The sequence below is a fragment of the Eptatretus burgeri genome, chromosome 6 (assembly GCF_056783735.1).
Source record: "Eptatretus burgeri isolate ZD-2024b chromosome 6, Ebu_testis_v1, whole genome shotgun sequence".
Lineage (NCBI taxonomy): Eukaryota > Metazoa > Chordata > Myxini > Myxiniformes > Myxinidae > Eptatretus > Eptatretus burgeri.
This window is the reverse complement of record NC_140966.1, coordinates 46993934-47021228: the sequence shown is the minus strand read 5'-3', so window position 1 is coordinate 47021228 and position 27295 is coordinate 46993934. Positions and strand designations below refer to the sequence as shown.

The window sequence follows — 27295 nt, the reverse complement described above, 5'->3', positions numbered from 1 at the left end:
AAAAAAGATTGAAACTAATGGGACGTTTTACAGTGATAATGTCATTCAAATATCCTCAGGAATAAATTTGGTATTAATTCACTGTGATTTGATTGATGGTGCTTATAATGATAGAATAAAAACAAATACAATATTTTCATTCAGTGCATACTCAACCCCAATTGGTTATAAATTCAATATGGAACCCAATAATTTGGTTTATCTCCGTTTGTCAGGAAAAAACATACACAGAGTAAATTTTAGGATAACCGACCAAGATAATCGTATGATTTCTTTTGATGGGGAAGTTATATCCATCAGAATTCACCTACGTGAAGTTTTCCAATAAATAAATACGATGGTTATTGTGAGTAAACACGAGTTGGGAAAATATAAAATAATTACAGGGGATGGGATGTTCCTTTCCCCATACTACAAGGGTGAAGGTATGTATCTTGTTAGAGGATACTATATTTCTAGGAGACAAATAGGGTGTCGGACATCAATTTAGAGGAGATGGGATAATTGATACTCTAATGGGTATCGGTTCAACTATTCTTAAACATAAAGACCTAATTGGTTCAACTGCTTCTGCTGTGGGAAATGTAGCAGGTGCTGTAAAGAGCATAAAAGATGCCCAAAAGGAATCTCATAAATTACAAGCAATAAAAGAAATTAAGAAAGGCAAAACTCAGTTGTCTCCCCAAGAACGACAGAAATTAATTCAAATACTTGGGTTAGGGTTTCAAAAGTTTTAGCATCTTTTATCCCAAATAAATACAAGTATGGAAGCAATTGATAGTATCTATGATTTGGATGATATAATCTCAAACTCCACTAAAAAAGAGGATTACTTAAAAGTACATGCAATAACTGGAACAGACTTCAATGCAAATGGTACAAAAAGTTTTGAAATAAATAATCAACAAACCTATTTGAATCTATCTGAAAGTTTCTTGTTGTGTAAATTTAAATTCACTAAGGCTGAGAATAACACAAACGCTACAGTCGTAAATGATTTCTTCTGGAAAATGTTTGATAGTGTTCGTTTGTACATTGGAACACAAGAAGTTGAAGCGGTTGATTATGTGTCTGCTGCATCTGAAATGATGAAATTTACATTATATACATTCAGTGATAGAATGGGAAAGAGGGCTCTCGAAGGTTTTATTCCTGATATGTCAACGGGAACAACCACAGACCCTGGATATACTCAGGAAAGGAATGTATACTGATGATACAAAAGCAGTTAATAGTTTTACTGTGGCAGTTCCTCTTAAAGATATATTTGGATTTTTTGATCATGATAAAGTTCTGTATGGTCTTAAAATTAGATTTCAACTACAAAGGACTGATAATGAAAATAGATTACTTTTTGGTGTTGCTAGTGCTTTTGGTGATCAGAATAAATTTGTAATTGATGAAATGAGTTGGTATATTAGTGAATATACTCCGAATCATTGAACAGAAGAATTAACTCAAAGAAACCACTCAGTGTATCATACCTCAAAAGAAGATGTCAACACGTTAAACTAAAGCAAACCACTGACACGTGGAATTTGGATGTTCTGGAAGGAAAGCCACGATATCTCTGGATCATTTTTAAAAAAACAGATGGCGATACTGCTACTGATAAGAATAATGCATTGAGTGATAATGCTAAGGTGAAACAACTTCATGTTTCTCGAGATGGAACATTTTATCCACGAGATAGAATGGAAATTAATTGGGAAAAAATGATTTTGCTGAAGCATACAAGTCTTACCAAAAGGTGTGTGAAAGTAATGTTATTTCCATTATTTTCACACACCTTTTGGTAAGACTTGTATGCTTCAGCAAAATCATTTTTTTCCCAAATAATTTCCAATCTATCTCGTGGATAGAACCTATTTTGGATATGACAGCATTTAAAAGTTTGTATACAATCTACGTGTTTGACCTGAGTGCTCAAAAGGAAACTATAAAGTCTATTCGAGTGGATACTTCCCTATACATTGAAAGAGGAGAGAGTGAAGAAGTTGATAGATATTGTTTGCTTTTGGAAGAAACAGAATTGCAGATTAATACAGATAATGGTGTGATGATTAGTCTCACATAATTTTTTTGTTAAATATATGAGTGGCAATGTACCAACTGGTGTTTATGTTAATCAAATCAATCTTCATAAACTATCATCTTGTTTTCAAAATCAAAAGCCTTGTACGATTAACGTTAATACAATTCAGAGAAAAGGAGCAGTAAGAATTGATGTTTTGCTTACAAGAGAACAGATTAAAATCTTGAATGATACTGGCTCACTTAAAATTAAAATGACAAAACCAATGTTGAAAAAATATTCAATAAGAGAGACGAGTGGAGGATTTCTCCCATTTCTAATTCCTTTATTTTCTGGTTTAAGTGCGGTTGGAGCATTGACGGGTGGTATTTCAACAGCGGTGAAAACTGCCAACGAAAGGAAGGCTCAACTCCAGGCTCAAAAAGAATTGGAAAGACATAACAAAGAGTTGGAGAAACAAATTAGTGGAAGTGGTGTAATTGTAGATTTTGCTGAAAAACTTGAAGGTCTGCCTGATAAAGCGAGATTGTTAGTTGGAGATATGCTTTCTTCTATCGCACAAGCAGGTGTAAAATTAACTAAAAGAGGTAATGGATTATATCTTTCTTATAAATAAATGAGCATTGATGAGTGGTTTAAAGAATACAACATCAAATTTACAACTTGTCAAATATTGTAAGAAATTAAAAATTCATAATGTGGTTATTTGTATGAGAGATGAATTAACAAATGTGTCTAAACATACAAATAATATTATTATGAACTTAGAAGATAATAATGGGAATGGTTCTCATTGGGTTTGTATTTTTAATAGTCAAGACAAATATTATTTTGATAGTTTTGGGCTTCCACCACCTGTTGAAGTCATAAAATTCTTACAGAATGGTGTTTATCAAACATTTCAAGTCCAAGAATTAAATTCCAAGTGTTGTGGTCAATTATGTCTATATGTGTTATTTCAACTCAACAAAAATAAATTTTTTTATGAGATTATTTTCAATCTAATATAAATGACATGTTGGTAAAGATGGTTCTATCTTTGGTGTATCCCAAGAACTGGATATTGATTTATCAAATTATTACACAAAGGCACAGGCTGAATGACAAATATATAACCCAAAATATTAATATGGAAAATGCTTATAAATTAAAAAATTATCCAAGCCCGACTGACGCTAATGACTTGGTGAGATTAAGTGATTAATCAGAATATATATATATATATATATATATATATATATATATATATGTATATATATATATATATATATATATATATATATATATATATATATATATGTATATATATATCCTTAAATAAAACGGCCGTGCATTCCAAAGATACAGAAGTGTTGATTTTTATCTCCAGGTCATACAGAATTCACAGTTCGAATTAAATTAAATTTTTATAAAGAAGAGCGTATCGTTTGTATGAGAATAGAACAATGGGGGTATGATATGAATGATTTAGGGTATAATTGGTCATTTAAAATTGACCTAGAAGACCTGGAACAATTAAATCAGTCTCGTAAGGAAGAATATTATCCACTTGGTGTCGAGAATGAGTTTTGTGGAAGCACGATTAGTGAACAACAAATAAAATAATTTAACAAGGGTAAATATAATAATCGTTTTGCCCTAGTTTATATCATGAAAACAGAAAAAAAAACAGGATAATACATAATAAGTTAGGAAATACAAAATGATTTAACTATGGGTCGGTGTTTCGTGTCATAATATTATTCTAACATATATTTCTAATACATAAATGACGGCAAGAAGGCTTCAAGAAAATTATCATTTCTGTGTCCAAGCATACCTTCAAGAAAACGGTATTCGGTATTTTAATAAATATGTTCTACAACATAAGAATGAGGTATTTTCAATAAAAGATTGGCGTTATGCTGATGTTGATAAACCAACACTGGATTTAATTAGAATGTTAAATAATGAAAAAATTATAAAGTTAAGAAAACGTAAGGCTCTTTTAGAAATTCAAAATAAATTTTTTTGGTTTCCTGTTGTAAAAAAAATTATTTTGGATCCAGGAATAACAAGAAATCCTGATGAATATATGTATGATATTCTATGGGGTGTAAGTGATTCAAGGATAGTAAAGGACAAGGAAGGAGTTGAAGAGAGAGGAGAGGAGGAAAGGGAGAAGGAAGAGAAGGAGGAAAGGGAGAAGAAAGAGAAGGGGGAAAGGGAGAAGAAAGAGAAGGAGGAGAGTCAGGAAAGAGAGAAGAGAGAAGAGAGAAGGAGGAGAGAGAGACGGAGGAGACGGAGGAAAGAGCGAGAATAAATAAGTATGAAAATATGCAAACCAGTGAGATTACAAAAAGATTGAGGGTATTACAGAAAATAACTCAATGCACCGAGGAGGAAAACAAAGATTTGACAAGTCTATTAGCAATATTTTCGACAAGACTATTGACATCGGCAGGATATTGATTTTGATTAAAGTTTTTCATTTTTTTCTTCAATAAATGGAGGAGAGAGTGAAGGCATTTCTAAGGATTCTTTATGTTTTAAAAATTAAGATTCAAATGTGCATGTTGGAAACTAAAAAGGTTTTCACACTGCAGGAATTTTTCTCATAAATAAATGAGTTATTGTCTCAAATGTAAAAAGAAAACTAATACTAAAAATATTTCATATTTTAAAAGTAAAAATAACAGAGTTATACAAAAAGGTATATGTTCAGTGTGTAGTTCAAAAAAAAAAATCAATTTATCTCCAAACACAAACTCGGAGGAGATATTCAAAAGTTTTTATCATGAAGTAAATTTACAACTGGAATACCATGGGGATTACATCTACCAGGGTATTCTTTCTGTGGCCCAGGCACAAACTTCGATAAAAGATTAGATGAGGCAGACAATCCTAAATCATGGAGTGAGCCCATCAATATAGTTGATGAAGTGTGCATGAGACACGATATTGATTATGGGAATACCACAACTTTGGAAGAAAAGCATGAAGCTGATAGAGAAATGTTGTATAATTTGTCTCTGATACAAAATCCAACCTTGAGAGAAAAAGTTGATCAGTTCATCGTGAAGAAGATGATCGGTGCTAAATTGAAACTTGGACTTGGAAATTCAAAAAACTTATAGGCTCTAATGATGTCATTAAGATTGAAGAGCAATTAGCTGATGAATTGCATAAACCAATATTCACAAAGTTTCAGAGAAGGAAGGTTTATTCCAAGGAAGTTGATTATATCTGGTCTGCTGATTTGATTGAACTCAATAATGATAAGGGGTACAAGTATGCTTTAACTATTATCGATTTTAGGAGTGCATGGGTCCCTTAAAAAAAAAAAAAAACAGGTAATACTCTTATTATAGCCTTTCAACAGATATTTAATAAAAGTAAGAGAAAACCTAAAAAATTGTGGACTGATGAGGGTGGGGAGTTTTATAACAAGACATTTATGAATTTTCTAAAAAATAACAGTATTACATTATACAGTACCTTTAATGAAGGGAAGGCCGTTGTTGTTGTACATTTTAATCGTACCTTAAAAGAGAGACTATATAAAAAATTCACACAACTCGGTTCACAACAATGGTCATCTTTTATTCAGGATATTGTGGATAAGTATAATGACACGATTCACACGTCAACGAATATGAAAACATCAGAAACATTTACAAAATTAAAATATGAAAAAGAGATTAATGTCAGAAAACCTAAGTTCAAAGTTGGTGATATCGTAAGAATATATACATGGAAATCTCATTTTGAAAAGGGTTATACTAAACGATGGATGAACAAACTTTTTTAAATTGTTGATGTAATAGATACGGTTCCTTGGACTTGTAAGATATATGATTTAGAAGGGGAAGAGATTTTAGGTTCATTTTATTCACAGGAATTGCAAAAGATCCACCCATGCAAGCTCCACCCGCACATTCACCCATCTACCCATCCACCCATCTATTCACCCATCCACATCAAACCTCATCCACATAAACCCTGCCCACAGAAGTCCCCACCAACATAAACCCCTCCCATATAAATCCCTCCCACAAAAGCCCCATCCACACAAGCACCACCCACACAAGCCCCTTCCATATAAACCCCACCCACAGAAGTCTCCACCCACACAAGCCCCTCCCATATAAGCCCCCCTCACACAGGCCCCACCCACATGAACCCCACCCACATAAACCCCACCCACACAAGTCCCCACCCACACAAGCCCCTCCCATATAAGCCCCACCCACACAAGCCCCACCCCCCCTCATTCCCTCTGTGCGCCCCCACCTTTGACCCACCACCTCCCTCATCCCACTCCCCACCCTTCCCCACACACACACGGGGAGGGGAGGGGGGGTTGTGATGAGGGGGTGATGGGTCGTTGGGGGGGCGCACTCCCCCCCCCCTAAATATCTTTGATTTGCTTTTTGTAGTTAAGAATGAGATAATTGTAAGGAAAGCATTTATAATTAATCAACATTGATAATATTAAATATTCAGTTGTAAAAACAGATGATATATCCAAGCAGTCTGCTTCAGATGTCTTGAGTGCCAGGTCAGATTCCTGCAGACGATTAACTTTTGCACTTGGTTCATCCAGACTGGTGTTTAAACTGAAAAATAAAAAAAAAGAATGTCTGTCAATATGTCTCCTGAGTTTTAACACAGAGACAGATATAGAAATGAACACAGAGACAAGCAGATGGACAGACACACACAAACTTACACATTCACGTGCGTATTTCTCACCTTGAAGTCGGGCCTTTTAAGATTAGAGGCGGTGTCAACAATGTTTCCCAGTCGGTAATTATTTCTCTCATTTCTCCCCTGAAAATCCGAATCTCTTGAACAAAATCAGACATCTCTGCCCAGACATCGTGTAATTCGGATAATAATTCATTTTCAACATCGGCGATCAACGATGTTGTTATTGGAGACAATTTGTTGAAAAAAAACAATATATATTAGTCATACAGTGATTTAATTAATAATCAGTTGTTTCACTGTGATTCTCAGAGGAAGAACACAAACAAACTTACTGATATCGTAATGGATTCTCTTCTTCTTCAGATGAAAGATAGATCATGTTTCAATCGTTTCTCAATAGGACAAGATGAGAAAAATTATAAAGCTTTCAGACAAAGTTTATGACTGATGGCTCGTTTATAAAATAACTTGAGGAAGTAAAATTGCGTAATGTTGGAATTTTTCAGGGCGTGTCCACACGGGGAAATGACATTTCGGGCAAGACAGCTCATCATGGGAAATGCGTGGGCGATTCATTCTCAAGCACTTATCCATTTTTAACACAAAATGAAAATGCTTTGAATGATTTTTGATAAAACTTACGTTGACTAGCCTGTTAGTGTTCTGATTTAAAATATGACCACGAGGCCTTGTCTCTCACAGAATACTTCCACATCTTCATGGCACGAACTGAAAACACTTAAAAACCTTCCCCCATTCGTTGGTTCACCTTTGAGTGGAGTAAGAGTCAGAGGGGGAGAGAAAATTTTTTTCCTCTTTTTGTTCCAATGGGTCTCGAGTCAGAGAGCTCTCCCTATACATTTGTATGGCAGAAAAAGGGGTATCTTAAAAAATATAAAGTTTCATATGTTTTATTTTTAAATATTTTAGATGGGGATTATTGTGCAAAGAAAATTAAGCTATTGAAGGAATTTGAGAATGAACAAATCTTTATAGGTTCAATGAGTGAGCTAAACAATATGCATTGGTTATTTGATAAAGAGTGTCCCGAGGCTTACATGTTTCAGATATTTCTTCAGAATCACCTTTAACAAATCACATTACTACTTTACTACTTGAACAAATCTTTATCTTATTGCATTGGTTATTTAAAAAAAAAGTGTCCCAACGTTAAAAGGGGAGACAAATAAATATACCTTGGGATAAAAAGGGGGTTCACTTTTTATGGAAAAAAATATGAATCGCTGAAAATCCCCCATTCACTTACATGGGGAAAAGTGAGCCAGAATAAGTATATTCACCCTTCTGACGTATGCATAACATATTAGTAAGGTATACAGAACGTTTCAATCACATATAGATTATAGATAACTTATACCAACGAATGCTGAGCGTGCTGTCGGCGTTCACAACCTATGCCTAACGATAGTCTAACTTATGCATAGCGCGGCAGCGTATCGCCGACGATCACGTGGCGTAGGCTATTCATACGCTGCGGCTCGACGATTCAAATCATAACCACACTAGACATCGAAGTGTGAAGCCGCTGTCACACCTTGACGTTTTAGCCAGCGTATGCCGACGTATGAAAAATTTGCCGAACCAAGCTGGCACACGTCGAATACGTTATGGGTAAGTTTTGTATATGTTAAGAGCACGCTGGCATACATCGTAGTACGCTGGCATACGTCGTCATACGCCGAGTACGTCGAGAATTTTTCAGCATGTTGAAAATTTTTCCACTTACTCGGCGTATGACACACGTTCCGCATTCGCTGGCCATAAGTTGTAGGCATGTTACGCGATCGTTGACACACGTCGACGCACGTTACTTGTAAGTTACTCATAAGTCGAAACACGTCGAGGTAATGGTTAGCGTCAGTGTTCCAGACTCCCTGTTTTTTTTTTTTAATTTCTTCGGTATGACGGTCATGTTGCCGCTTCAATTTCTAGTGCGGTTATCATTTAAATCGTTGAGCGACAGCCTATTAATTATATTATATTATAACCAGACTAGAAATCGAAGTGTCAACATTACCGTCATACCGAAGGAAAAAAAACAAACAAACAAACAAATAAAAAACAGGGAGTCTGGAACACTGACACTAACCATTACCTTGACGTGTTTCGACTTATGAGTAACTTACAAGTAACGCGTGTCGACGTGTGTCAACGATCGCGTGACGTGCCTACAACACGTTACTCATAGGTTAGAAATAAGTTTCGGGTATGCTAAGCATTACTTCACCGTGTTTCGACTTATGAGTAACTTACAAGTAACGTGTGTAAATGATCACGTTACGTGCCTACAACTCATGGCCAGCGTTATGCGAAACGTGTGTCATACGCTGGCATACGTTGAAAAATTTCAAGCATGGAAAATTTGTCTAACAGCTCGGCGTACTACGACGTATGCCAGCATACTACGAAAGAAAGCCAGGGTACTACGACGTATGCCAGCGTGCTCTTAACGTATGCAAACTTACCCATAACGTATTCGACGTGTGCCAGCGTTTTAGCCAAATTTTACATACGTCGGCATACACTGGCTAAATCGTCAAGGTGTGACATGGCCTTAACGTCCATCCGAAGGACGGCGCACACACTGGTGAATCACCCACCCTGCCTGTGAAACACTGGAATGACATTATACAGCTGGGTCAGGATTCAAACCCAGGCTAGACATCTTTGAGGTGAGTGTGCATACCTCTATGCGATCCTATAATCCCACACATCGATGTGACGATATGTTTTTATTTTGTTCCAAAAAATATTGTTTTTTGAAAGAGATGAAGATTGTTAATTCATTTTGAACAAAACATTTCCTCTTTCTGATCACTTCTTTTCTTCCTTTTTTGTATCACATAATTGTTTTAAAACGAATATACATCTCTATATATATATATATATATATATATATATATATATATATATATATATATATATATATATATATATATATATATATATATATATATATATATATATATATATATATATATATATATATATATATATATATAGTTACGGATTCGCGCCCGCCGGCGTGCTGACGGCCACGTAACTCGAATCGCGGCACGTCGCCCACCGGACGGACAATCCAGTCGTGACCCTCTCGGACTAACGCCGGGAACCAGTCACGGGTGGACCTTTCGGTCTCACCGCGATCGAGCCAATCGGCCCCCGCGTGGGATAGGGTTGCTCGCCAAATTCGACCTACCTAAGTACCCACACGGAGGGTAGACCGGGCGATCGCACCTCGCCGCAGGTCGACTTCGGACACGGGCCACTTAAGCGACCCATTCCGTACTATCGGGATAACCGAGCGGTGTTATCGTCGGCCTCGACGGTTCGATTAATTATCGGGCATATTCAGCCCACTACCAACCCTTTACGTGAAGCAAGATGAGGATTCAATGAAAGAAATGACGAAGCGAAGCGGGAAAACAGTTCAACATAAAGCACATTTATTCGCGATGAACGGAAAGCACACATATACAATTCCACCAAAAGCACATAGAAAAGAAGAAGACAAAAAGCAAATGCGACAATGCAGATCTAATACCGACTACGCGAGCACACGGCAACACTTATACAAATTTACTTCACAGACGGCGCCGACAACACACATTCCCAAAGCAAAAGAAAAGAGAACCACCCTCCAGGATGAGGGGGTAGGCGGGCCTGGGCCCGAGACCGTGTCGGGCCTACCCGTCTGATGATGAGACGCGGAGCGGCGGTGGGGCCTCAACTCCGCGGGCCTCGCGGACAGTGTCCAGCAGGGGGTGGGAAGGGGCCCCCTTTGTCGCACTATCTCAGCGCGGGGGGAAACAGGAGGGGGTTGCTGATGATCGGGGAAAGGAGGATAGAACCCTGTCTCGGGTCCCGCGGCGAGCGTCTCCTCCTCCACCTCGGTCGCGTTGCTGGCCTCTCTGGTGTGCAGCTCCCGGCACCGACGCGAGCACCCCCTCGTCTGCCTTCGCCGCCGCCGCCTCTTCACAGCTCCGTCCTCTTCACTCCGACTCCGCGAACTCCCAACTGCACTCTTTCCAACGCGCACCCTCCTTCCAGCTCCACCGACGACTCTCTTGAACTCCGAACTCACTCTTTCCAACGCACACCACTTTTCTGACGAACGCAGCCGCTTATATCAGCCCCGTGGCTTCGCCTTTGACCCCCTGCCTTCGACCTTTCACCTCGCTCCCCATTGGCCCGAGAAAAAGTGGGCGTGAATGCTTTTTGATCCATGAATTTGCATATAGCGACCGCCCTCCAACGCCCTGGAGGCGGGGCCAAATCGCCCCTCGCTCACCGATTGGACAGAACAAAAGTGGGCGTGAGTCGTTTTTGATCCGTTTTTCTGCGGAAAGTCCGTGGTTTTGTACACGCTGTTCGGCGTGCGCCCTGCACGAGTCCAATACCGGTACCCACAAGCGGCGCAAGAACGGTGGCGATGCGACGGTTGCGAGGTGTGACGGTAAAGGTCGTGGCTGTTGTGGTGAAGCGGCGTTGTGGTGGGTGGTTGATGTTGTGATGACTGTTGAGACGTGGTTGGTGGTGGTAATAATGGCGGTTGGTCCAAAATAAAGATAGTAAAAGAAAAACGGCTATCCTGAAGAGTCGCAGCACGCATGAATGACATTTATTCCCTCTAGACAACGGGTTTGGGCCTAACTACACATATACTTACCGAGATATCTCACCTAAGGGACCTGAATGGTGGTTTGCGAATTTTGTCAACCACAACACTACCCCCTCCCCTTTTTACAGACTCGTCCCGAGTCGTCAAATTTTCGTGTGCCATCATGTGTAGTTTTCCCCTAGTACATTTTACCTACGGATCCCTGAGTGCGACATTCATGGTATTCGTGTCCCCAAAATAAATAACCTGAGGGCTGCGTAACTACCTAAACAAACTCACTCACACGGACGACTTAAATAAAATTGCCGGCGCTAGGACAGACATGCCGGGGGCGCACTCATATTTACAGTACATCTTAACCTTAACTTACAAATTTTACACTAAACCATGGCCCAGGATCAATGAACTCTGCAAAAGAAAAGCAGTTAGCAGGGAGCCAGGCTGCTCGCATGCAGTCTCTGGCTCAAAACAATGCAGGTGACAGGGAACGTGGCTGGCTGCTCACACGCAGTCCAAGGCCTTCCCTTTTGAACTGAACGCAGTGAACCACAACGGTGCATGGGCTGCACAAATGCAGTCTCCGTGCCAGCTCAAGTGGCACACGCAATGAACACAACGAATGGATGGATGAACACAAACACGGTGCACGGGCCGCCACTGCAGGCCCGTGTTGTAGCTGCCAACAGGGCAGTTCTCGCAGCTTGCAAACTGTTGCCTTGATCCTGGCGCACATGGCAATGAACAGGGGGGTGGGGCAAAGCAAAATTGAACGGGGCTGGTGAACGTGGGCAGTGGGCATGGCAAAGGCAGCAGGCAAACACAGCCCGCAGAAGAAGGCCGCTGCAGGCAAACACAGCCGGCAGATGAACTGGCCGGCACAGGCCTTGAAGAAAAACAGCCAGCAGATGAAGTGGCCGGCACAGGCCTTGAAGTACGCAACAACTGCCGATGAAGTGGGCCGGCCTCTGCCTTGCAGCAACGCAGCCAGCAGATGAAGTTGGCCAGCCTTTGCCGTTCAGTGGAGGTTGGTGGAGGGAGTGCGGTGGTGCTGGCCACTTGGAAGGCGGGCTCGGACCTACCTACCTGTCTCCCTCCCAACCTATCGCCTTTGCCTGTCACTGTACATACCCACTCCCTTAATTTGTCAAACCCCAATTTAGCCCCAACTTATTTTTTTGTTGTTTTTATGTTTACTTCCCCACTATAAATCGTCCCTTAACCACCTTTATCGTCCTTGTTCGGCTAACCTATCCTGTCACCTAGCCTACTCCCAACCCCTACGTTCCCTTCCCGGAGGGGAATAAGGGAGAGCTAACGTCCTGTGTCGAGGCCCAACGAAGCCTCAGAATGGCCTCCCCAGAGTTCAGCGATCTATAACCAAAGTGGGTCCAGCGGCCCACAACGACAGCGAGGGGATGGATGGTGCGGAGGGGTACATCTCCTAATCTACCCTAACCATTTAACTGTTAAACTACCCCGGGGCTTTCAACAAGCGCCTCTCGCTTAAACTATTGGTTCTAACAACCCAGATTCCCGTCGCCTGTGTTGGTGTCCTCACAATTTCGGGCCTCGCCCCCCAATTTTCTTTCCGTGCCCTCACACGGTCTCATGGCTGGGACACGTGGCTCCCTTTGGCAGGCACGACCCTCTGCCGAATCTCCCGCTATGGCACCCCCGGGCACTACACTGCCTCCGAGCCTACCAGCTCCCTAACACCGGGGAGTGCCCCCTATGGCACCTCCCCTGAAATGCACACGTGGCAGGCTGGCTTCCCAGGCCCCTTTCCGAGGGTCACCCGTGCCCACAACACTGCCCACGCGGCTAATGGCGCCCCGGGCCCCCGCACCAAGCAGGCGCACCCGTGCCCACTACGCTATCCCGGCCCCCCATGGGCCCTTGGCCTACCACGGCCGACTAGCCTGGTGCCCGGGGTACCCACTCAGCGATAGTCACCTTTCGCAGCCACGCTCCCAAGCCCGTCAACAGGGCTCCTGCACCCCTCCAAATGGGTCTCGAGCCTACTTTCCCACCAACAACAAAACGACCTCCATTTTTCAATTTGACTAACCCAGCTAACTCACTCTACACTGACCCCGGGGTCCCTTGGGCGGGAGTCACTCCTCCCCCCAATCACTCATCGCACCATGCATTCCCCATTCACTCCATACACACAGACCCGCTGGCCTCACTCACTCACCAAGCACATGCTTCCAATTCACTCACCAACAACTCTTCAACACACACACCGCTGAACTTGCCATCCTCCTAACTACATCCCCTAACTAACTCGTGCTCCCACGTCGTCCCTTAAACTAAAGCACGTTCCTTTTAACCTACGTAGCTAAACTACGTCCCCTCTACACATCCACAAGTCTGTCACTGTCTCCAAATAATCCCATTAATCAATTCCCCAACCTAAATCTCGCTACAATCCCTCTACCTAATCCATTCCACGGACTCCATGAGGACTTACCCCTGCCCCATGAAGTCGGTCTAACTAAGCTAACCCTTCCCCCTAACTAGTTTCCATCCTGTGCCCAGGATCAAGGGGGTCTTCCACCCCTTGCCCAGGAATCCTGTGCACCCGAAAGTGAGGCTTACTGTTTTTTTTTTTTTTTTTCATGCGCAGCACCAGCGCGGCAACTCGCGCACTTTGCACCTGCCCGTGACGTCATGCAGCTGCACGTGTACCTCGTCCCTCCCTGGACGGTACCATCCGGCAGGGATACCCCTCCTGCCGGATTCCAACCCCGCGTGCAGCCATGATGTCACCGTGCGCATAAAAAACAACACAAGCCCCACGTCTCGAGGGGTTCCCCACGCGAACACATGTGCTTTGCCCGTTGGAGCTTAGCACACACGATCGCATGGAGAACCCGTCCGGTCCAAATCCGAAATCCTGCCTAAACTTTGTCCGTCCGCGGGATCGGCAAATCCACCGCGTGCGTTTCCGGACCGGGACTTCACTCTCGCAAGCGAGCACGTGGTGGTCTCGTGCGTTGCACAGCACGGACCTCGTGCTCACTGCTGGGTGAACCCGGCACGGTCCCCGAAATAGCTACAGCCGCTACTCGGCTTTCTTTCCTCTCATGTCGCCGTCGTCGCCATTCAACCCACGCACACCTGCGTGTTACGACGCTCACAGTCCATTCCATCACATTTACCCCGGGAGACGCGGCTGCGTGCTCCTGCATGCCCACCGACATCTCCCTCACATACCGCTCTCTCACACACACGGCCTCACTCACACACGCGGGGGCACTCACCCGCGGTGCCTCACTCACACACCGTGCCTCACTCACACACGCGAGGGCACTCACCCGCGGTGCCTCATCCACACACCGTCCCTCACTCACACACGCGGGGGCACTCACCCGCGGTGCCTCATCCACTTGCGGTGCCCCTTTTACACACGGCGTGCTGGGAAGCACGCACTCCGGCACCATCGCCACCACACCACTCACACACGGGGTCGCTTCCACACACGGGGACGCACTCACACCTTGCACCACACACACAGGGACAACCATACTGGGGTTTTGTGTCCCCACAAGGGTCTCCGGGGCCTCTATACCCCCCAAGCTCTCCGTGCACCCGTCCACAGCACTCGTCCCCTCAACCTCGCAAAACACGACCGAACTCACCTGGTCGTGACTCGCCTCAAGGGGGCATACTCCCTCCCCTCGTTCCTGGAGGAGGCCATCCAGGTGCTCGCACTGGGTCCCTACACAGTCCGCCAGCTCAACCTCATCGTCCTCCACTACCTCTGTGTGTGTGTGTTCGTCTCTAACCTTGTCCAATTCATGCAGTCTCTCCTCTATTTTTTCTGTCTCCCGTGTCTCTATACATTTATAAGTTTCTGTTGTCCCCTCCTGTCTATTAGTCTCCGCTTCTTTCTGGCGTCTTTCCCTTATCTTTATGTAGGTCAACCTTGCTTTCTCCTTAAGTCGCTCCCGTCCTTCCCTGTTTTTCACTCCTTGCTCTTTCACGATCTCCGCGTACCTCATCCTTGCTCTCCGTATTAATTGTTCTTTTCTCTCCCTCGCAATTACTTTCACCTCGTCTCTTGTCTCCCGAATTACTTTTTCCTTACCCGCCTCCACCGCGGGCCCGACAGCCGTTGCACCCCCTCCCAGCTCGTTTGCTCCCACACGTGGAGTCGCCATTCCCAGCTCCCTGGTCACGGCCTTCATGCCCGCCTGCAGGCATCGGCCCATGTTCTGCGTCTCACCCCGCAGCTCTTTCATTTCTGCCCTCATTTGCTGTGTATTCGCATCCATCGTCGTTTTCACTTCATTTGTATTTGTATCCATCTTTTCGTTCATTCCTTTTATTTCGTTTTTCACTTCGTTTGTCATTGCCGCCAGCATGGCGCATAGCTGGGCCATGTCGGGTGCGCTTGGGTGAGCAGTTTCGGCAGGGGTTGGGGAAGGGTTTTGGTGGAGAGGGGGAGGGGAGGTGTCATACACCGCGGCCGCTGCCGCACCCATTTCGGGCTCTGGGTTCAGTTGGGCGAGTCCGTGTTCCTGCACAATCAACATTTCCTGCTCGTGGATTCCATCCTGGACCATGGATCCTACACATTCTACATCCATTTCTAATACCCCCAGCTCCCGCTCGCCTTGAGACGCCATCTTGCTTCTCCTAAAGGGTTAATTTCGCTCGCTCGTAATTTGGAGGGAATCGGGGGTCGCTTCTCTCACCCCTGGACCGATTCCCGTGAATTTAGCCGGAGACAGGAGAGCCCGTTTTCCTGTTCTCCGATACCAGTGCCGCGAGGAGGGCGATGAATTTGTATTGCACGACCTGACACCAGTGTTGCGGATTCGCGCCCGCCGGCGTGCTGACGGCCACGTAACTCGAATCGCGGCACGTCGCCCACCGGACGGACAATCCAGTCGTGACCCTCTCGGACTAACGCCGGGAACCAGTCACGGGTGGACCTTTCGGTCTCACCGCGATCGAGCCAATCGGCCCCCGCCTGGGATAGGGTTGCTCGCCAAATTCGACCTACCTAAGTACCCACACGGAGGGTAGACCGGGCGATCGCACCTCGCCGCAGGTCGACTTCGGACACGGGCCACTTAAGCGACCCGTTCCGTACTATCGGGATAACCGAGCGGTGTTATCGTCGGCCTCGACGGTTCGATTAATTATCGGGCGTATTCAGCCCACTACCAACCCTTTACGTGAAGCAAGATGAGGATTCAATGAAAGAAATGACGAAGCGAAGCGGGAAAACAGTTCAACATAAAGCACATTTATTCGCGATGAACGGAAAGCACACATATACAATTCCACCAAAAGCACATAGAAAAGAAGAAGACAAAAAGCAAATGCGACAATGCAGATCTAATACCGACTACGCGAGCACACGGCAACACTTATACAATTTTACTTCACAGACGGCGCCGACAACACACATTCCCAAAGCAAAAGAAAAGAGAACCACCCTCCAGGATGAGGGGGTAGGCGGGCCTGGGGCCGAGACCGTGTCGGGCCTACCCGTCTGATGATGAGACGCGGAGCGGCGGTGGGGCCTCAACTCCGCGGGCCTCGCGGACAGTGTCCGGCAGGGGGTGGGAAGGGGGCCCCCTTTGTCGCACTATCTCAGCGCGGGGGGAAACAGGAGGGGGTTGCTGATGCTCGGGGAAAGGAGGATAGAACCCTGTCTCGGGTCCCGCGGCGAGCGTCTCCTCCTCCACCTCGGTCGCGTTGCTGGCCTCTCTGGTGTGCAGCTCCCGGCACCGACGCGAGCTCCCCCTCGTCTGCCTTCGCCGCCGCCGCCTCTCCACAGCTCCGTCCTCTTCACTCCGACTCCGCGAACTCCCAACTGCACTCTTTCCAACGCGCACCCTCCTTCCAGCTCCACCGACGACTCTCTTGAACTCCGAACTCACTCTTTCCAACGCACACCACTTTTCTGACGAACGCAGCCGCTTATATCAGCCCCGTGGCTTCGCCTTTGACCCCCTGCCTTCGACCTTTCACCTCGCTCCCCATTGGCTCGAGAAAAAGTGGGCGTGAATGCTTTTTGATCCATGAATTTGCATATAGCGACCGCCCTTCAACGCCCTGGAGGCGGGGCCAAATCGCCCCTCGCTCACCGATTGGACGGAACAAAAGTGGTCGTGAGTCGTTTTTGATCCGTTTTTCTGCGGAAAGTCCGTGGTTTTGTACACGCTGTTCGGCGCGCGCCCTGCACGAGTCCAATACCGGTACCCACAAGCGGCGCAAGAACGGTGGCGATGCGACGGTTGCGAGGTGTGACGGTAAAGGTCGTGGCTGTTGTGGTGAAGCGGCGTTGTGGTGGGTGGTTGATGTTGTGATGACTGTTGAGACGTGGTTGGTGGTGGTAATAATGGCGGTTGGTCCAAAATAAAGATAGTAAAAGAAAAACGGCTATCCTGAAGAGTCGCAGCACGCATGAATGACATTTATTCCCTCTAGACAACGGGTTTGGGCCTAACTACACATATACTTACCGAGATATCTCACCTAAGGGACCTGAATGGTGGTTTGCGAATTTGGTCAACCACAACAATATATATATATATATACACACATGCAAGTCAACATCGTAACCACAGCACGTATAATGTTGGATAATACCTCATTAAAAAATTATTGGGTCATCGTAACCACACAGCACGTATAATTCTGGATGATACCTCATTTAAAAATTCTTGGGTCCAGACTGTTGATGTTGATGTTGATGCAATTTTGAGTTGTATTCATTTTTGTTGCACACATGGTGTACATGCTCAGTCGTTGGCTTCCACATCTACCGGAGGTTAAAAAAAAACAAACAATTTTTTAAAGTAACGATTCAGTCAATTCTGTAAACGTATTGTGGTTCAGCGAAGTCGACACTCCCCCAAGACGAAAGGCCCAGTCACACCTTGACGTTTTAGCCAGGAATGGCAACGTATAAAAAATGCACGTAAAACGTTGGCGTACGCTGAAGTTTTGAGTTTTTTTTGTAAAGTTTTGGTCGTGTTCATAACGTGTTGGTCGTATGCATAACGTATTAGTAACGGGCACAGAACGTTTCGTTGTGTTAAAGATAACTTATACCAACGAATGCTTAGCCTGTTGTCGGCGTTCACAACCTATGCCCAACGATAGTTTAACTTAGTCATAGTGCGCTGCACGTATCGCCGACGAACTCGTGGCGTTCTCTGTTAAAAACTTGCCGCTCGCCGATTTAAATCATAACCGCCTGAAAATTGGAAGTGTCAACATCGCAGTCACACCTTGACGATTTAGCCAGCGTATGACGACCTATGAAAAATGTTTCAAAAACGCTGGGACAAGTCGAATACGGTATGAGTAAGTTGTGTATACGTTAGGAGCACGATGAAAAACAATGAAGTATGCTGGAATATTACGTGGTACGTTGAGTACGTCGTGAAATTTCAAGCATGCTGAAAATTTTACGACGTACTCGACGTATGGCTCACAAGTTCCGCATACGCTGGCATAAGTTCTCGGCACGCTCCGCAATCGTTTACACACGTCGGCCACCCCCAGACACCCCCAGTTTTCTCCCCTTCTCCCCCTCCTAAGCGTCTAGGAAGCATGGGCCCGTCGGCTGCACCAGGTACCATAGATGTCGTCAACACCTCATTCTCTCTCCATCTCCCTCTCCCTCTCCCTTGCTGTCTAACTTTCCTCGGGGTATGTGTCTGATGGTGCCCACAATGTTAGTGTAAATATAAGTGTGTAAGGTCTTTATATCAGGTTTGCACTGTGTCCTCTTTTGTATATTACTGATTTTCTTTTGTCGCACCTCACAAATCCTTGCTTTCCCCTGTTGTACGTATTGCTTTTGTATTAAAACCTTTTAATGAACCATATGCTCTTTCCTCACCTTAATTATTTATAAACCTGCTTGTTATAAATGTACCCAGCTTGTAGCGTGCACATTCATGGCCAAGAAACCTCAGCAGTCTAACTTTACCAAGAAACTTCAGCAGTCTAAACAGTTAGTGACTATTATGCTGTCAAAGAAAAATCATGGGGAAAACAATAATCGAATAATGATTTCCTTTTTGTCCATTTACTTCACCGAGAAAACTTCATTCTTTTGGAAATGAACAAATTCTCCTGCAAACGGAACCTCACGCCCCTTACTAATGCATCTGTGGCAAATTGGAGGTGATGAGAAACGCTTTGGCCAGAATCGAAACCGGGTGTTTTTAAAGTTTTTTTTTTTTATTTTATTTTATTTTATTTTATTTTTTTTAGACGTAATCAGAAGTGAAGTGATACTGTGCACGGAATGCTGGATGGTTGTGAACGTGGCCTTCGGTGAGGGAAAGCTTTTAACTTCATACAGCCTTGTATATTTTCCTAATACCCCCAAATAATTGGGGGTATTAGTAGAACAAAGCAACGAAAATGATGAAAAACTGGAAACCAGAATGACACCTTCCATTATTGACTTGAGGATGCAACACATCTCATCAGTCTGTCAGTCCTTGTGAGGGAGGGATGCTGAGATGGGAGGTTGGAGGGATGGGGATTTGGAGTTGGGGGAGGGAGATGGAATGCAGACTTGGAGAGGACATTTTGCATGCAGACTTCTGTTGTGATATGGAACAGGGTTGGCCTTGTGAAGAATGACAATTCAAAAAAATTTTTTTGGTCTTTCGGCCACCACTAATGCATGCGTTTTACGCATGATGAAGTACAATGGTGAAGCGTAACGCAGACTGATGTAAGCACCATACAGTTTATTTGTGCAAATGTTGTCACTCTCACAAAAACAATTAATGAGCGATATTGACAAGAGTGATCACTCTCACAAAAAATAATCCAAGCGATTGATTTATAGCTCCCGCAGATTTCACAAACACGAGTCTCTGCCCTCTGTTGAAGTGAAAATTTTCACATGATGAAATTTTCGCACCAAGTGACATGAAAACGTGTTCGCATTTTAAATTTTGCTGAGCGGCAACAAGACGCATGACAATTTCAATGATGTTTACCATGTAAAACTCTAGCAAACGTTTACATAGGGAGGAAATAACTTGCAGTGTAACCAGAACGGAAGAGAAACAACCATCAAAACACACTTTATTATAAACAAAGGTTTATGAATCTGGTGTAATTATATGGAACCAATGAAATACACATTGCAAACTATGATGGGAAAGTACAGTCAAGCACATTAAATCAATCGTTAATTAAATTCAGTCTCTTGGAGCAATGGATATTTTTATTCATTCCAATCTCTGGCCTCAGCATCTGTCTTCACAAGCTAGTGACTTTCACCCATACCATCTTTCACTATTTCCTCATGAGCTGTAAAATAAAATATAATATAAATATAAATCACAGCTGTAAAATAAAAAGATTTGGTGGGGCATCAAAAGTTAGTGGCCCTTCATCCATGTTACCAAGCTTTGAATGGGGGGAATGCCTTCTCCGTGATTATTTTAATCACGTAATCATGAAAGATTGTCATTTTCTCCTCCCAATCTTCAAGCAGATTCAGACACTGAGCTTATGACGTCACATGAAAAATTATTGTTTTTGCAATCTTCATCAAGAACCATTGCTTTCATTCTTATCTGTACGGTGGGCATGGCATGTCCTCAGTCTGATTTTTGCCATGCAACAAGGTACTTCCCAATGGATGAATGTCGGCACTTTCTTCCGTAGTTAGCCTTCTTGTGGCGAGGCAATGACTGGAGACCTTTCTGACCCTGCCATCGCCAAATTATGCTTTCATCCACATTGAATTATTGACAAGCTGCTCGATTTATTTTTCATTTTGCAACTTCTATTACTTTCAGCTTGAAACAGGCTGTAAAGTGGCGTCGTATTTTCAGAGTTTTCCTCGTGTTTGAAGCATCCATCTTGGACATCCATATCTGATGTAAGGAACATCCGTTTGCAACATCCTTGTCAGTTGCAAGGGGTGGATGGTTTTTAAATTAGAACTCTGATTGGTTCCCAATCAAAAATTCCCCGATGCTCAGTTGCAGACAAAACCATTCACCCGTAATCGGATGGAAGGTTATAATATCGAAAAACATGACTTCAGTCCTCTAGCACTGTCATGTGTCCGGAAAGAACCATTTTGTCAGTGAGGCATTGTCAAAAATGAAACTCGAGCACTGTCGCACACTAATAAAGAAGAACACATCAAATTACAATCGGATAAACTTAATCTGCTGGTCACTTTTAAGTGAAGATAAAGCAACTATAGAATATAGATTGTTGAAGACATGTTTTGTTAGCAAAGATTCCATTGAGGCATAGTGGTAGAATGGAAACGAAACACTAACACCACCAGGCCAAGTATAAGCCGCACTCATGTATTAACCACACTGGATGGTTTTGACTACAAAATTTGTGAAAAACTGCTGTTTTTATTGGAAAATTACGTACTGCAGTTGCGAACCACATAGACCTATGCGACACATGCTGGCCAAGCACTTTTCTTGATACTCAATGTGGTGCAACTGGTAATTGTATGCATATGGGATGCACATTCTTTTTGCAATCTGGAACTATAATTTCTCTAAAAAAGGCAAATATATTCACATGTTGTGAAATTCGCACTTTTTTGTTGTGGTGTGAAATGTGCGAAAGTTGATGTAGTGTGGAAACCTCCGCTTTTACAATACGGTACATCATTTCATGTGACAAGAAAATATCCGAGTTTTTTTTATTTTTACAAGTTGACCCAAACCCTGCTTGACTCAGAAAGACAACTCGTTGAGTTTCAAGTTCAGGAATTCGGTTCAGGTACAGCACTAAAAAGGTTATGAATTAATTTAAATGAACTGAGCTGCATTTGTTTAATGTGTTCCAATGGATAAGTATGAGAGTATTTTTTGCTACACTTAATAAATCCTTACTGTCATTAAGTAAAATGTCTAATTAATCTGTAAGATGGTAACTTGTAGACTGTTGACAATTATTTTGTTGTGGCTGTTTGTCTTGTGTGCAGGCATATGGTGCACTCGCAGAACAGGCTTTCTCTGCCCTTTTGCCAGTGGTGGAATTTTCTAAAGATTTCTACAAAAACCTCTGTTCCGTTGTCCACAATGTTGAACCATTCAGTCAACTTTTTGGTAATAACGTTGTTCTTTATGAAGGCAAAAGCATGGTATGCATTTGATGTAGGATATAGAGTAAAGTTAGCTTCATGGTTAACTGCAGTACTGTCGGACACTGACATTCACAGTTCCGCTATTCGTGGACCCTGCATATTCGCGGTTCAGAAAATGTGACCTACTTGTAAATGACAATCACAACCCTGTGTTTCACATATTCATGTTTTTTTTTGTTGTATTTTTTTTCACACCTTCGTAGGTGTATTCACTGGGGTTTTTTGCAGGCTTATTCACGGTGTTTTGCGGGCATATTCGTGGTTTTTCACGGGATTTTTGATTTTCCCTTATGAATCACGAACCGCTGGAAACCTAATCCCCCCTTTCCCCATTGAAACAATGCCTCGACATTCGCGAAAATTTTCAGTAATGTATTCCCCTCGAATGTCGGGGTCTGACAGCACTTTCATACTTTGTATAATGAGTTTTATTTTTGCTTCACTTTTTCATTCTTCAGTGACTCATTTCTTCTTTTGATTTTCTGGGGATGCTTCTAAGCTGGAAATCACTTCATTTAGATCAACCTTTAAAGTACTCGAGATAAAAGTGAACTTTTTCATGAAAAATTAACAAAAAAGGTAAATATTCTTCATGTTATGTAATTGTGCTACATTAACCTCGGGCTTTACAATAATGAACTGGATTTTGTGTCAAAGGTGTTCGCATCATGAACAGTATTTGCACTCATTAATTATGTTGCAGGATGAGGTTGTGGAATGTTGATGGTAAAATCGTGATAAATTGTATTCTACTTTGCTTTAATAGTAACAAGTCTCGATTTTGGTTTAATTTTGAAGCTTATCATAACAGGTTGAGACTGTCAGGATACTACAAGACTGACTGCTCACATTCCAAATCCTAAGAGGTAGTTGGAATGCAGTGCTTTTATAATTTGCATATCGCACAATCAATAGCAATGCTGTTGAGGTGTAAGAAAGTTGAGGGGGATATATATATATATATATATATATATATATATATATATGTATATGTATATGTATATGTATATGTATATGTATATGTATATGTATATGTATATGTATATATATATATATATATATATATATATATATATATATATATATATATATATATATATATATATATATATGTACATGCATGCATGCATGCATACATACATACTGTTACGTTTGAGGGGGGGGTATGCATTCAAAGGGTAATTAGGATGTTTAATTAGGTATGCCAGGATCTCGATGTAATAAGTAGCAATTCAGTGGTGATAAGTTGTCTAGTAAATGTTCATTTCTTCAAGGGGGAAATGATAATTGTCACGGGATAGGATAAGTGTGTCTGCGTAAACCCCTTTTGGTATTCTCTGGAGGCTGGCCGTGACGTCACAGGACAGTGCAGCGGATGGCTCCGCCCCGTGATCACGATTGGCAGAAGGCAACGGCGGTGGGCCAATAAACGGCTCGATTGGAAGTGACGAGGACAGGAGGATAAAAAGGTTCTGTTCGGGATCAAAAAGGAAGAGGACGAAGATCGGGACAAAAAGATCGTGTTTTTTTGGTGTGGAGGCTGTTGCGCGGAGAGCGTCCTTGTTGTTGTGCTGATTCGATCGTGTTCTTCATCGTGTCTTGGAGCCTTGCTGAGCCTCGTGCCTCACCTTGGTTGGCTCTGGGGTTCTGCTGACTCGGAGTACGGGGTCGAACGGCGGGCGGACCTGCCTCCATCTCCTGCTCGCAACTTGGCGCCAGAACTGGTTCCCTGGCGGCTGTGAGCGGACTTGGGCCAAGACCAGGAGGTCGACAGCACCACGGTTTCTCCTGCCCCCCTGACGAGAGCAAGGCCAGCTCGTCCGACGCCGATCCAGGGACAGTTGCGTCCACACCACGGTCCAGCCTGACCACCAAAAATAGCTACGTTGTGTGTGTGTGTGTGTGTGTGTGTGTGTGTGTGTGTGTGTGTGTGTGTGTGTGTGTGTGTGTGTGTGTGTGTGTGTGTGTGTGTGTGTGTGTGTGTGTGTGTGTGATTGGCGCCTTAGAGGGTTTGAGATCTGTATATTCATTGGAATTGTCTGTGTTTTTCCCCACGCCCGATCCCACACCATCCCGTCGAATCGCCCCGGATCCCTTTTCTTGCCGAGTCTTGTTATTTCCGGTTAATAGTAAAAACAAATAAACATCATCAACTCAGTGAAAAGTGACTCGTGCCACCTTCCTCATCCCGTTTGCGGTAGAGCGATTAGAACCGCCATGTTTGGGTTATAAATAAATAAACCGCCTCCATCGTTTCGGCTCATTCTACGTTGGCGGGACTGTTCAAGTCCCGTGGACGTCACATTGGTGTCAGGGTGTTGGATGTTCGAACCCCTCTAAATTATATTTGGTATCGGGAGAATATACCAAGATTAAAATCTCGCTACGAATTGGAACATAAAATTACTACAGAAAAGCGCGTGAGCGCGGGAAAATTTTGGCGGGATTTTTCAAATTTAAATTAATTGGCGGCAAACGGGACTTCTGCACCATGGCGGATGTGCAGATGTTTGAGGAGGAAGGCCACGTGTCTGGCAGCGAGTCGGGGGAAGAAGGGAGAGACGGGGGTAGGGTTGGAACCTCCCCCATTCCGAGCGTGGACCGTGCTTCATCGCCCGTAACGGAGCCGGCAGCGCCGGAAACCGGCACGATAACGATCTGGACAATGTTGGAACGTTTAATGAGTGCAATTACAGCACAGGGGGCAAAAATGACGGCACAGGGGGCACAAATGGCAGAAATGACGGCACAAATGGAAAATCAATTCGTGACACAGAGGGCAGAAATGACGGCACAAATGGAAAATCAATTCGTGACACAGAGGGCAAAAATGACGGCACAGGGGGCAGAGATGGCGGATCGATTGGGGGTAATGGGGGAACAGTTGGGTGCACGGACTGATTTAATGAGGGATGAATTGGGGGAAAAGATGGAGAAAATGAAAACTGAGATGCAGGAGTGTGTGGATGTTAAATTGGGAGAAATACAAAGCAAATTCGAGGATAGATTGGAGGAAACAAATGTAGAAATTACATTGGAGGGTGAAAATATACGAAAAAAATTGGTAGATAAAATTGATGCAACGAACATTCGGGTTGATAAAGTGGATGAAAGCCTGGAACGTCATCGTGCCTGTGTGGATGCTCGTATGCAGCTGCAAGTAGAAGAGTGGGGAGAGCTGAGGAAGCAAGGGATGAATTTGGCGGAGGAGGTAAAAGGATTGGAAGCTCGTTTGGACGAACAAGATAAAATTATGAGCCAAGATGAAGTCTTGGATAAAGGCCTGGTAGAGCCGTCTTTTGTAAGTAGAGTGTCCGGGTTGGTTGAGGAGCAGCTACGAACTCGCGACGGAGCCTTGGAGGAGGTTGTGCGGGCCCAGAGGATCCTGCGGGAAGAGGTGAATCGGTCCATTCAACGTTTGGAACAGGAGGCAAAATTGACCCATGAGACCCTCACCACAAAACATCTTTGGCCACAGTGGGCTCCGAAATTGGATACGCAGCCACAAGGGTGTTTGATCCCTGGGCCGGATTCGGACAAGGGAGAAACTGAGAAGCGGGCCACCGTAAAAGTGATCCCCCTGGTAAATTTCGACGGGTCAGGGAGCGTTGAAGCTTTTCTGACGCAATTTGAGTGCATTTCCCGACTAAACGGGTGGAATGAGCGGGAACGTACAGGGAATTTGGTGGCAACGTTGCGGGGACCAGCCGCAAATGTGTTAAACGTGATCGCGGAGGGGATGTTGACCAGCTCCCACATTTGCGAGGCGTTGAGCCGTCGGTTTGGGTTCGCGGCAAACTGTGATCTGGTGCGGGCCTAGCTCCAGCACCGCAGATTAAAGCCGGGTGAGACAGTGCAGGAGCTGGCACAGGACATTTACCAATCAGTCAGGATCGTGTATCGGGACCTTACAGTGGAGGCATGGGACAGACTGGCACTAGAGAAATTTTTAGCTGCTCTTCCTGACCCTGAGGTCCGAGCGCTAGTGGAGTTACAGGATCCACCCACCGTTCACCGAGCGGCCGAGTGCGCGGCCAGGCTGGCCTCGTGGAGTCGGCTGGGTCGGGTTCCAGAGAGGCCATCGGTGACGATCCGACAGGCGGAGATCCAGGATCAGGGAGGGGGGCTGGGAGAAATTGGCATTACCCAAATGTTTCAGGAAATTTGCCAGAAACTGTCAAGTTTGATAAAGGGTAATCCGGTAGTTAGTGCGCCAAAGCGACGGGGTCCAGCCCAGCCCATAGAGCAATTCGATTATGGCCGAGGGGAACCGGAACCGGAAGAGACATTTCACCGATACTCACGGGGGCCTTTTATGGAGAGTTGTTTCCGGTGCGGGCGAAGAGGACACATGCAACGATATTGCCGGTACCCGGCGATGGAGGGACCCTCCAATAGACTTTTAGACTCGGAGAGGGCGAATCGTCCTGCTGAACCGCCAGGTCTATCCGAGATGCCCTTTCATAGGTCGGGTCCGGAGATCACTGTCGGGGGTCGGGGAGACTAGATTGGGCTGAGCATATACGGCCATGCTCTGCTGCTGAGATTGTGGCGAAGTGCCCTCCTTTGGTGGAAAAAAAAATGAATTGTGGGAAAATTGGCATGGGTTTGTAAGTTCTGCTGGGTTTTAGAGTGACAATCACGACAGTGGGTAATTGGTAACAAAGCGGGCACAAGTGGCTGTCCAATGGCTGGTGCGTGGATCGGGTGAGAAGTGCTGTCTGAGTTGTTTTAAGTTAAGAAGTGAAATGTATGGTGCACACGTTGATTTTTTTATTGGACATGGTGTGGTAACAGG

At 44.2% G+C, this 27295-nt stretch overlaps 1 protein-coding gene across 2 annotated transcripts in view; it reads left to right on the top strand.

The window, feature by feature from the left end:
- LOC147024696 (uncharacterized) overlaps positions 1-27295 on the top strand; it is a 127941-nt gene that overhangs the window by 11564 nt on the left and 89082 nt on the right. For both annotated transcript variants that reach the window (XM_085884843.1, XM_085884842.1), the window contains exon 3: positions 22336-22459. In XM_085884843.1, coding sequence (XP_085740969.1) covers positions 22336-22459 — 124 coding nt within the window. The remainder of the gene's footprint in view (positions 1-22335; positions 22460-27295) is intronic.